Source organism: Solanum tuberosum, unplaced genomic scaffold (assembly GCF_000226075.1).
Source record: "Solanum tuberosum cultivar DM 1-3 516 R44 unplaced genomic scaffold, SolTub_3.0 scf00040, whole genome shotgun sequence".
Classification (NCBI taxonomy): Eukaryota; Viridiplantae; Streptophyta; class Magnoliopsida; order Solanales; family Solanaceae; genus Solanum; species Solanum tuberosum.
In genome coordinates, this window is record NW_006238964.1 from 1,641,462 (window position 1) to 1,654,560 (window position 13,099).

The 13,099-nt window shown below is 32.7% G+C and overlaps 1 protein-coding gene across 3 annotated transcripts; it reads left to right on the forward strand.

Annotated features, from left to right (window-relative positions):
- The first annotated feature begins 372 nt into the window (after positions 1-372).
- Positions 373-7,122, forward strand: LOC102600317 (ribonuclease D-like). 3 transcript variants are annotated; one of them, XM_006342960.2, is made up of 10 exons: positions 373-648; positions 1,217-1,392; positions 2,206-2,337; positions 2,424-2,474; positions 3,089-3,185; positions 3,971-4,017; positions 4,846-5,062; positions 5,415-5,544; positions 5,923-5,965; positions 6,836-7,122. In XM_006342960.2, exons 1-10 carry the CDS (start codon positions 540-542, stop codon positions 6,902-6,904), a joined length of 1,071 nt encoding a protein of 356 aa, XP_006343022.1. In that variant the 5' UTR covers positions 373-539; the 3' UTR covers positions 6,905-7,122. The 3 variants fall into 3 exon arrangements, with proteins under 3 accessions (XP_006343022.1, XP_015162251.1, XP_015162253.1); XM_015306765.1 differs by having other exon boundaries at positions 374-529; XM_015306767.1 differs by lacking the exon at positions 1,217-1,392 and having other exon boundaries at positions 374-648; positions 2,243-2,337.
- Positions 7,123-13,099: the final 5,977 nt, after the last annotated feature.

Below are 13,099 nucleotides of genomic sequence, written 5' to 3' on the forward strand. Positions count from 1 at the left end.
TTGACCCTTTTCCGTTTAAAATATATGATATAAAATATTAAAAGTGGTAATATATGTAATTGTTTGAAACTAGAGGTAAGATTAGTATATATAGTAGTGATGTATGTCTAGTTAAATAGTTTTTTTAAATTTTAAAATGCACATTATTTTATGATAATTTACTGAGCAATAATAATAATAACTAATTATTCTTTAATACAATTCTTTTATATGAAATATAGATATTTTTTTCACGTCAAACCTGAGTCTTTTTTATAAATATAAAAAATTTGAACTAAAAATTTGAAATCATTATTTAAAAACTCAAATCATCTCTTAAACTATTTGAGAATTGACATCATGTAACTTCCAATTTTCCAGTATCAACATAGGTAAATGTACGAAACACAGTATAGCATGCATACCCCGCGGCCCCGCCTAAGCAGAAAGAGAGAAAAGTAGGGCTAAAAGCACTATTCTGCAGGCATTTAGGGTGCTTCGTTTGTGTTGTATCCATTGAACATTAGCAGTAGTTATGGATATTGAATGTGTAAGGTCCAATGTTAAAAACTGATTGTTTTGTTGGTGTTCATTTCAAATTTTTCAATCATATGGCTTTAGCATCTAGTCCTCATCAAACTTACATTCCTCTCCCATCTTCCAATTCAGGTGGTCTTTTATCTCCCAATATTTAGTTTTACTTCCATGATGGTGTTGGTGTTGTTAATTTAAGGTTTTGGGAATGATTAGGGCTTTTATTTGGTTTATTGGTGTAGTGGGTGGACATCAGTTCGTTTCCCCTTTTGCATATAGTAACCTTGAGGTTTGAGATGCTGTATTTTACCCGTGGATTTAACTCTACCGGAAATTTGCAAATGGGGGTTTACTCTGTTTCAGTGGCTTGTGGTGGTGGTGGGGGTTTGGTGGATGGTGGTATTTCTTACTTATTATCATTCTCGACTTTCCATTTTTGTTTTTTGTTCTTCCTAAAACTCCATCAACTCTCTTCAAGTTTCTATGATTCTAAGGCTTTAGAACAGTTTTGAGGCTAGGGTTCTTGATTTTGTTGCTATATGCTTCCATGATTTATCTTTTGCATACTACAAATCAGTAATTGCTATTTCGGCACAAGTCAACTGGCATGTGTTTTAATCCTAATAATCATATATTCTTTTGTCATTTTTGCGGTTTGTTTTCTTGTGATTAGTTTTGTATGAGCTATCATGCATTTGAGCAGGTGGTAGGCATGCTGATCATGAAGTAGTTTTAAAACCAGTCCCCATTTATATCATCAGCCATGAATCTCAACTTCCAGCCACATTTCTCAACCCTTCTCCAAAAAATGAGATGGTTGTTGGACTTGACTGCGAGGGTGTTGACCTCTGTAGATATGGAACTCTCTGTATTGTGCAGGTTTTTTTTCAGTTCTCACATGTTCTGAGTAGATACCAACTTTGTGCTTCACTTGATTTTCTATATTATGATGTTATTCAGCAGTAGCTTTGTAAGTTTATTATGAGTAACTTTACTTAATATATGTTTTCTTGCAAAGCAAAAACACATTGGTAATTTGGTACACTTCTTGAAGAATAAGTTTGTATAAGTTGTAAACATCCAGAGAATTATCTCCTAATCTTTCGTTGCCTGACAATGAACAAATGTAAAAACCGTAGATATAATCCTCTTTAAGACTTTATGCATCCAAATCAAATACCTGTTCTGTTCCAAATTAATGGATTCAGTGCCCGAGTTTTAGATGTCAAGGCTTGTACTCAAGCACCCTGTCAACCAAAATTTGACTAGTTTTGGCATTGGTAAAAACTTGTCTTTTTGGCGACCTTAGTCCAATCTAGTGTATAAATTGCGAGATGTGTAAATTGACTGTCTTAGTTGGTTAGGTGATTCCATGCGCTCTGTTCCAAATTAATGGATTCAGTGCCCGAGTTTGAGATGTCAAGGCTTGTACTCAAGCACCCTGTCAACCGAAATTTGACTAGTTTGGGCATTGGTTAAAACTTGTCTTTTTGGCGTCCTTAGTCCAATCTAGTGTATAAATTGCGAGATGTGTAAATTGACTGTCTTAGTTGGTTAGGTGATTCCATGCTTAGTTTCACATGTTTATAGGTATTTTGGTAGAAATTTGTGTGGGGCTTGACCATATTCACCTTTACCTTTACATTCTTTTTGATGAAGTATGGATTGACCTTTCCTCATTTAAATTAATAGCTTGCTTTTCCGGACGCTATCTACTTGGTTGATGCAGTACGCGGTGGGAGAAAGTTGATTAACGCTTGTAAGCCTGCTCTTGAGTCTGTTTATGTCACAAAAGTTATTCACGACTGCAAACGGGATAGTGAGGTCATATAGAACTTCTTTTAGCCGCCTCTTGTTTCTCCTTTCCCTCTTGTATCATTTTTGTCACATTTTTCCTCTTTCTTTTTCAGGCATTATACTATCAGTTTGGTATCATGTTGCACAATGTTATGGATACCCAGGTTAGCTTCTGGTACTTTCTTTCGAGCTACTTGACTACTAGTTTCTCATGTTATCCTCTGAAATACCTTTTAACTAAAGTAATAAGTGATTCCCACATTACTCTCCAGCTGCTTAACCCGACCCTTTTCATACTCATTGCATGTTGTCCTTTCTACCACCTCATATTTATGATATTTGTTTTATTATCGTTCACCTGGATTGTGCTGATTTCCAGCCGTGATAGTTTTGATTTCTACACTGGCTCTGCTTGTATTCTCTCTATATTTTGTTAAATTTACTGCACCATTTTTTGTGACTTCTAACTGATTGGGGATTGTATGTAATTTTAGACGATGCTCAAATGATGAAATCTAAAAAAAATTAAAATTGGGACCTTTATATGGTGATTTGGCATCAAGACACTTTTCTTTTTAGTTGCTGGCTATGATGATTACTTCTTCAACCATGCAGTAAAAATCTCTCTCGGATTATTAAATGAATCATTTCCCACTGATTTTTTTTTCCAGATGTGGTTTATTTAATGCAAATCACTCCTGAATATTAACTTACTTCCAACAGCGATACAAAGTTGCTTTTATATCACAGTGACTGCTTTTCTTTCTATGTTGTACAGATAGCTTATTATCTGATAGAGGAACAGTTGGGGAAGAAGAGCACACAAGATGGCCATATCTCTTTTGTGCGCCTTCTTGCAGATCCACGCTATTGTGGTACTGTGTCCCTATTCTGCCTCTATTTATCTTTTCCCATGTGGTGACTGCATTAAGTATATGAATGTTGATTGTTGAGTGGTTAAATGCAAGAATCCCTACTGGATGACCAGATAAGTTTGGTTCCTGGAAACGTTTTGATTTGGTTTTGAGAAAAAGGGAACACATCATCTAGGATTTGGTAGTGATTATGTTTGCTCTTATGGTTTTTTATCATAAAAGACAAGGAAACGTATTGCAAAGTTTCTTCTTTGAAGTGCATCTCATTCTTTGAGGAATGTCTTTTCACCATTGTGTTAGCCATGCATTTTGAGTGATGGCATTGGGAAGTGATATTGTTCTGTAAGTTTTGATTAGGGAACAAACTAATATGCATATTTCAAGTTGTCATGGTAATGAAATTCAAATTAATGGTGAAAGGGAGGAGCAGGAACCTTCTAAAGGAAAATATTCTTTTCTGGTTAGTTCATAACTTCGAATTGTATATAAAGAAAACAATTGAAGCAACAATTCTATAGTGTACAGCAAGTACTCTTCTTGATACTGGCAATATAACCTCATATATTTTGCACTTCCAGTGGAGTTTGTAGCTCTAACCACCTCTCCTCTCTGACTGCTTTTGCTCATGAAATCCTAGGGAATGCAATGAACTTTAATGATGATCATGACTAGAAAAAGCTTGCTATGGCAAATTTCTCATTGTTGGTTGTGAAATAGAAGTTCATGGACAGATTTAGTTGCTAATACACTTTCCTTTACTTTGTATCTCTTTTATGTGATTGCAGGCATATCATACGTGGAGAAAAAAGAAGTCCGTTCCCTTCTGAAAGAGGTTGGATTCTGTTTTACCTATTCCTCTCTTCAGTTGACATGCCTACCATGTGGAACATGCATCTTTGGATATCATTCCCAGATCACAGTTAAAAGCCATACAGAAGAAATGAGCATTTTAAGAAAGTTCTTGGACGGGTTTTCAAAGACTTTGGTAGTAGAAAAATTGGTGAAATATATATGGAAACAATCACCCAGTAGGCAACTGGCAACAACTAGTCTTCCAGAAGTAACACAGTGTGAAATAAACCAATGTCTTACCATGCCTCTCCCACCCCCAAATAAAAAGAATACAAAAAAGAAAAAAGAAAGCCATCCTCATATCGGTGCTGTTGGAAATGAGGATGGGTTGACAAGATTTTCATTGTATATTGCTCCACTGAACTATGTCCTCTTCGAAATAGTTTATTTTTTATTTCTTATTACACTGGTATCTGGTATCTGGTATCTGGTATCTGGGATGTCTTGTGCTCATCTCAACTATTCCACTAGATACTTGCTACCTTCCACCGGCACAACTAATAAGACAGATGGGAAGAAATCACATAGTGTTTTTCCGTTCTCTAGGATTTGAACCCTAGACCTCATGGCTCTTCAAAATAGTTGCTGATGACATATAAATGGTAATGCATTTAGATAACATACTGGCCCAAAGGCTTCAGGTTTTGCTCAGTTATACTTGACAGCAACCTTTCACTTCTCAAATTCATGTTAGTCTTAGATTAACGATATGGAGCTTCTTTCCATGCTTATGTACTCCCTTTTCCGCACAGTGTCGTGGCTTATGTACCTTCTAGAATTATATTGCTTAGTTCTTTTTTTTATACAGGATCCTCAGTTTTGGACCTACCGACCATTATCTGAGCTAATGGTCCGTGCAGCTGCTGATGATGTTCGATTTCTTCCATACGTATTCCATAAGATGATGGAGAAATTGAGTGAAGAATCATTGTGGAGACTTGCAGTTCGTGGTTCACTTTGTTGTCGGTGTTTCTGCATAAGTGACAACGAATATGCTGATTGGCCAGCAATCCCTTCTATTCCAGGTGATCTCGAACTCTCCACCAAGGCTATGAATGCATATAGTGGTACCAAAAGATATATGTTGTTTTGTATAGATATACTTTAATATAATTGGAGAAGTTTCTTATCCTTCATGACTATATTAAGGCATTGGAGCCTTGTCCTGACTTTTGCCGGGTTTGATCACCTATAAGTTAGTAGAAAATTAAGCTGCCCCATGAAAAGTGTAACACGAGAAGTGTTAGATGTGAATTTAAAATAGTACATGATTTTGAAAATTTAATTTGTGAAAGTCTGTAGCTTATCAATTTTGTAGGCATTTTGAACCAATAAAATGTTGGTGCATTTATGCTAAAATGTGATTACTCTTGTCAGAGTTCCTCAATGTGGAAAGAGATACTTTAGAAGACGAGATCTTGTCCATACTTGATGTGCCACCCGGGAAAATGGGATGTGTTATTGGTAGAAAAGGATCCTCAATTTTGTCAATCAAGGAATCATGCAAGTAATAGTCTCTCCCTTTGATCATTCTTGTTTGCTGGTTTATAGTTGTTTGGCTAAGCTTTTAGCTAAAAGCACTACTTTTTTTTTCTTTCCAAATAGTGCTTATTTTAGAGAATTGAAGTGTTTGGCCAAAACTTTTATGTAAAAATACGTGTTTTTGAGCAGTAGCAATAGTTTTTCCCTAGAAGCACTTTTCGAACCTTGGCCAAGTTCAAATTACTGCTCATTAATTGACAAAAGTGATTTTCAAATTGATTAGCCAAACATGAATTGCTACTCTCCAAAAGTACTTTTTTCGCAAAGCACTTTTCTAAATAAGAGATTTTGGAAGCTTGGCCAAACATGCTATTAGTGGGTCCTAATATGAAACATTTTGCAGGGCAGAAATCCTAATCAGTGGATCGAAGGGAGCGCCAGACAAGGTTGGTAAATATAAACATGTACTCCCTCCCTTTGAATTTATGTGGTGGTTTGATTGGACATGGTGTTTAAGAAAGGAAGAAAAGCTTTCGGAAACATTTGGTAAAAAACAAGCCATACACTTTTATATGTAAATGAGAATTTTCAAGTAAATTGTTTCTTGAAATATGCTTAGTACTATAATTCGAGCCTCAGCAGAGGCAAAAACACGAGTCTAGTCGAATTCTTCACATTTGTCCAAGCCTTGGTGACCAGAGTTACCCGATACTAGTGATGATGGGAAGTGAGGTAGCAATATCCCTGGGAATTAGTTGAGGTGCAAGCTGGTTCAGATACCATGGTTATTAGAAGAAAAAAAATGGACTACTCTTGTCATTATTGTATTTTTGGTTTTAGATGCAACCAAATTTTAAACTTTAGAAGACTCAGTCAGGGATTAGTTAAGAAATTTGAAGATCTAAGCTAATTACACCTAATTGCAGAGAAACGATGGGATGAGCCACATTGGGTGTTGGGCTTGTTCACAGCGTATCTCTGGATGCTTGAGGCCAAGTCTTGCGAGACAAGAGCCTCACACTTCTGGCCCAATGTTTTCTGTCCTCACTCCAAGGCCAGCTCCGGATGAGTCCCAGTTTATCCTTTCAAAATATTTTATTTGAAAAGGATTCCATAGTAATTGTCTGCACCTGTTAAAATGCCTGCCTGCCTGAGAATTGCATTCTAGCATGTAAATATTAGCCTGGGAAACGAAGAAGTTGAGTAATATGATATATATTAAAAGTGCATGCTAACTAGAATGATTATTAAAAAAAATTACGGGTTGAGGGATTTTTATTTGATATGTGTTACACCAATCTTCTCTGTTTGATCAGGTTTTCATCATTGGACCCCTGAAGCAGGTAAGGAAAGCAGAAGCCATGTTGAGGGGCCGGATGTTGTGACTTGTGAGACAACCCTTTTGCTGCACCTGGAAGCCAAAGCTTTGCATTCGTATTACCCGATCATCACACTAAACAAATCTCAAGGGAAACCTATCTCACGTCTTTTTGCTAATATACAAACCCTGATCTCCCAAATGCCAATTCATTTCACATTCGACAGGGTTCTAAATCAATGCATCTATCGTTGAAATTAAATTCGTACTTGTTTTACACGCCAATTTGAATGTATTTTAGCGCCTAATACTTCTCTTACGTGGATGGGGTAGACATTGTTCCTTAGGTCAGTTGTGAACTTGATTGGTGGAGTGGTCTTGGGGGGTCATTGTCATGCCCACGGAGTGGCCAGCTTGGGAATTTTGAGAATGATACTGGATAGGAGTGGACTATAAAAATCTAGTTGTAATTGTTGTAGTGGGAGCCATGGGGGAATAGTTCTAGAAAATGTGGAGAAAGTGACAAAGGGATAAAAGCTAGCCCCCCCTTCTTCACAGTTCACATGACCACACGGTGACTTTGGGGGATTGCGGACAAAAGAGGTCGTTGGTGGGCTTAAGGCCATTGAATTTGAAACAGCGTCACTGTACAATGCATGTACAGCAAATGTTTCTTCACATACAAAGAAACCTCTTTCAATGCTGAATTGATGTGATGTTGGCTTTTCTTTTCCCAATCTACTCCCTCCGTTTACTATTACTTGTTACTTTTAACATGTCAAGAAAAGATAATTATGTTTTTTCCATATTTTACTTTCAGCATTAAATATTTATTCTACAAATCATTTTTTTATTTTAAAATAAAACTGATGTTTTTTTCATTTTTTAAAGTTAAAAGGGTAAAATTGTTTAAAAAGGTAAAATAACATAGATAAAATATTATTCTGGTCAAAAAGAATTTTCCTATCTATATTATCCCTGCCGACTTGTGTGATTGTTCATTTCTAGTAAATGTGAGCACGAACTCTAAGAAAAACAGTTCCACAAAGTTAGCAATGATGGGGGCATTTCTCATTTAAGGCACCAATTATTTTTGGTCTAATAAGACTCAAATTTGCTAATGTTGGACCGAGTAAAGTTCTCGTGAAACTCTACTACACTTAAAACTCATTTTTAATGGGAGAATACATTATTCGATGAAGACAACAACAAATAACGATTATACTTCGATCTTAAGCAATTTGAGGTTGACTTTCTTAGTTTTCGTTGTCTATGTCTTTATGTTTGAACTCTTCCAAGTTCAATTTATTATTTGAAGTCACTTCAAAATAATTCATCTGATTGTTGGTCAATTTATTGTTCATTAATTCCATTTTATATGTCTTACTATTGTTAGACTTTTAATTTGTGGTTTTTATTCTTGGATTATAGTTAGTGCTAGACTCAGGTACTTATACAAGGGTAATCCTAAAAACACTAGAATATTACTGTAAAGATCGGAATTTGTGCCTATTTGATCAAACTTCTAAAATTAGTTTATTTCTAAAAGTGTTTTTGGAGATAAATAGTTTGAGTAATCAAATTAAAAAGCACTTTCAAGGAACAATTAGCGCTTGATCAAAGATTCAAAAAAGTGTTTTTGGCCAAATACTTTGGTTTTTTAAAACAAACACTTTTGACTTCTCAAAAGCTTTGTCAAACAGAATATAAATTAATGTATGGATCTCTTTTATCACTATACTCAAATCTTTTCTTATATTAGGAGGATTAATAATTTACAAAAATAATTACTTGCAATGCTTAATTCCTCTAAAATAAGAAAATATTATTGGAAAAGACTTAATACTTTGGAACTTTCCTTAATCAATGACTAATCTAGTGTCTTAGATACTTATTCTCCCTCTTTAAGTAATCTCTAAACTAAACAAATACTACTTAGATTCCTATGGATTTATGTTTATAATTTGTGCAAAAGAATCACAAATCTTTTGCTAATCAAAATGTGATAGGAAATAGAATGAAATCCAACTAGATAACCTAAACAAGTAATTTGACTGCTGTCATGATAATTAACAATCAAGAATCAATGGGATTCTCATGATCAAATCTGACGGTTCCAAATCAGCAACTCTGATTGATTTCCCACGTGGAAAATATTGTAATCAACCACTAAATTTCTTCCACGTGTACATTTTCACGTGTGCATTAGGATAAGAATTTTATACTGACTACGGTAGAGAGGATTTGTGGGTCCCAGTTGGGAAAAACGCTGAGCCGATAAATTGATCGGCTTGAAAATGACTTGATGGAAGCCGACAAGTTGACAACTCACGTCGGCCTCTTGTTATTAACGCGGGAGACATTTATTTAGTTTTTGGATGGCGACATTTAAGGACGTGTGCATTGATGGACCGCTTTCTTCAGTTCTTAATGAGTCCGGCTCACATCTGAATTGGGAAAACTACACAAATTAAATTCATTGGGTTAAATATATTATATTTATTTAAATTGTATTCAATTTAATAATATATTTATTCTAATTGGATTCACAATCTAAATTATTTTTCTAACTATCTTTATTCTATTCAATGAACCACTGCTGATATCATTGGAGTATTCATATACTCTGATAATATTGCAGTCTTTTGATCACTGAAATTTGATGTCATTAGAAGATATGTATATATATATATATATATATATATATATATATGGTATCAAATAGTAATTGAGTATTATTTCCACTAAAGCACTGCTTCTTCTTCTTTGATACCATCATTAGAAGACATATATATACTTTGATGATATCATGCAGTAAACGTGAATTACTAGTTAAAAATAAAGGGTATAAAAATAAGGGATAGCCGTTTTTAAATAATTTCTCTTTTTGGGATACAGAGTGTTTTTTTCCTTTAGAATTAATCGGCCCAACTTAACTAATAATACCCGCTAGATAGTTTAGTTTTGAAATTTTCTCATTGCTAATCAATTATTGGATGGAAATAATGTTTTCCTCCATTAGAAAATTTTTCTTTCTTTCACATTATGTGTTATGCACTTGGAATTTTATGTCTAATATTCGTTTTTACCTTTTTTCACTTCTTTCTCTTAATAGTTTTACTAAACAAAAACTATTAAAAATGGAAACATGAACCAGATGGAGACTTTTTAATGAATCACATGTATTTTTTTTTTATATCCGTTGTTTGTTACGGTATATCAAATCAATACTGTAATATTTTTGTGCACTTATAGATTGTTTTTATTGCTGTGATTTACTGGAGTTGTCTTGTACTTGAACTAAATTCCAAAACTATTTTGTATTATATGACAAAGAAACTTCTCATCATCCCACGGATAATGACAAAAGCTTTCAAGGCTTGAAGCAACTTAAATTGATGACATTAAAGTAGATGATGTTAAAAAAAGAAAAAAGAAAAAAAAGACGTAATTAAGCAAATGTAGAAAAAAATAAATTGATCCAACTAACATCTATATAATTCCTGTTACGTGGAGATCATATTTCTGTTTTATTGTTGCGTCCAAGAGGGATTTGTTTCTCTTTGATCATTTGTGTCCTAGTTGGCTGGCTTTATCTTATCTTAGCTACAACTTTTCTTTGTTAGCACAAGATCTTTTTTTGTTTTTTTTTTTACTTATGTTGAAGTGTAGCCTAGTGGTAAGTAAAGTAGATAAAAATTATGAATGAATATTGATAATTTATTCTCTGTAAACTTCTAAACTTTTCAACATTTCAGATTTACTATTTGTTACTTCTTTTATTTTAATATATGTGGCATACTTTTTGTTTAATCCGTATAAAAAAGAATGTCATCTTTTAATGATTAGGAACGACTTAACTTTAAAATACTTCTTTTATCCGATAAAGTAATTTATAGTCACACAATTATTAAAGATTTAGGCTATAAATTCCAAAAGACCTTTCCATTTTCCTGGAAAAAAAATTCAAGTCATGAAATGTTTGTCTTAGTGAATTCTTACACATAAAATATATGCTTCATGTCAAAATATTGAGTTCAGATGAATTCTGATGATTGAGTATTGCATTTGTCATTGATCTCCTATACAATTTTTCTCAATAGATCTACACCAACTCTCTTAAGAGTATCATATGCCTTATATGTAGTTTTTTTCCCTTTCAATTATCAATGTCAGACTTTGTTCGTGCACTAACACAATCACCAAATTCCATTGGAGAAAAAAACAGTTTTGGTAGGAAATAATAGATATCCGACAGAATAATCGATAAATGTACAAGCTAGCTAGTTCAACCATCTAGCTAAATTCATGTGGGTAAATTTATTCAATATTATAAATTAATAGAATGTAATAAGTATCCAATAAAATAATTGAGATGTACATAATTAAACATTCAAATGTTATCTTTGTTTTTTAAAAATGTTTCTCTGATTCCTACTATGTTAAAATATATACGTAAATGGAGCATATATATACTTCAAGAAAGAGAATCAAATTATTACGAGGTTAATTAATTATTGGTGTGAAATGATTATTTGGTTTCAACAACTCTATATCTAAATATAAAAAACGAAGTAGATTAGAAGGTGAAGAAAAACATGAGCGTTGACAATTACAAGTAGGGAAAAAATCAAATCAATCTGTTTTTAATGATAATATAGAAAGGGGTCTGGGTGGAAAATTTATACAGAAACAAGCAAATTGCTATGGCAACCCATTTCACTGAGCTGTAATGATGGGTCACATGTGGGTAGGATTCAGAAATTTTAGATTCTCTCCTAAATATACATTGCCATATTTTTTCTATTTCTTTCTAAGTTTAAAAAATAAAATAAAATAAAGAATAAATGGATTGATATTTCATTCAATTTAGTGGTTAAAAAAGTAAACTGAAAGAATCATGAGGTTTATGCCAGTTTCAAATTTCAACGAAAACAAAAATACTATTCTTTCTATTTCAATTTATATGTCACAATTTTATTTTTAATTAATTTTCAAAAAAATTACACATTTTTCATTTGAAAAGTCATTCTACCAATTTAAATTTCAGTAAAAATAAAAATATCAATAAGTGATTATTTCTCATATATCCTAAGCTTTGACACATTTATGAGACTATGAGAGATAGCAAATATATTTAATTAGTTTATATACGATAAGCTAACAAGCTAATCTGAATACCACGATCATAGATAAAAAACAAGAAATAGTGGGAGTGATGGATAAGATGTGAAAAGACAAAGTCCTAGGAGCAAGTTGGTGAGCTTCTGATATCTTCACTTAGTTTCTGAATTCTGACTCCTAACATTTTTCTTGCCTGCCAACATCTCTCTGGCTCCTCAACTCTTCCACTACTCTTATTCTTCAATCTAATTTCTTTTGTCCATTATAATTTATTTTTAAAAAAAATTAAAAATATTATTTTATCTTTTATAATTTTTTTTGTGTAATCATACAAATGGTATGATATAGTTAAGATTATAAATTTAAAATGTTATACTTTCGCATAAATTTTATGACATATTTAACATCACAAATTAAAAATATTTTTTCATTCTTAAATTTTCTGTCAAATTAAATTGATTCACATAAATTGAAATGATAAGATATTATTTTTTAATCCTAAATTTTAAATTCATTTTTTTCCCTTTTCACAATGTTGATAGGAATATATCCGGGGATAATGAAAAAGGAATAAGAACTTCTAGTGATATTGTGATTATTTTTGTAAAAGAATAGATTTTGAGCCTATTAGAATTCTCAAACCTTAGCTTATGAAATGAGAATTATCATATACTATTTCCATTCTATATTATGTGACATTATTTGATCCTTAATATGATTTTAAAATTTATCGTCTAAAATAATCTTTAGATATTTAAATAATAATTAAATTATTTTTAATTATAATAAGATAATATATTTTTAAGTAGTATATAAAATAGGACAAAAGGAGTATTTTTAAAAAAAATAACAACATATTCCTTCAACTAAAATTAACATTGGAAAAATAAAAAGAACTAGAAATGAGTTTAAAATTGTCACAAGTTACAGTTCTGCCTAGTCAACTGCTCCAAAAGGAATTAAAAAAGTAACTTTATTTTCACAATTATAAATGGAGTCCAAGCACACCTAAAAAGTTTGCTAAAAAATGCCTTGACTGTCATTTGCTTTTTTCCAAATTATTTTTTACTATTTGCATAAAAGTTTGCCCTTTTTTTCTTCTGACAAACCAATTAAAAGGGTATGATTGACACTCGGT

Excerpts from the sequence above, each read along its gene's own strand:
- LOC102600317 (XM_006342960.2), top strand. The coding sequence starts at position 540 with ATGTTAAAAACTGATTGTTTTGTTGGTGTTCATTTCAAATTTTTCAAT. Across the intron at positions 649-1,216 it reads TCTCCCATCTTCCAATTCAG|GTGGTAGGCATGCTGATCAT; the intron begins GTGGTCTTTTAT and ends GCATTTGAGCAG. Across the intron at positions 2,338-2,423 it reads ACTGCAAACGGGATAGTGAG|GCATTATACTATCAGTTTGG; the intron begins GTCATATAGAAC and ends TTTCTTTTTCAG.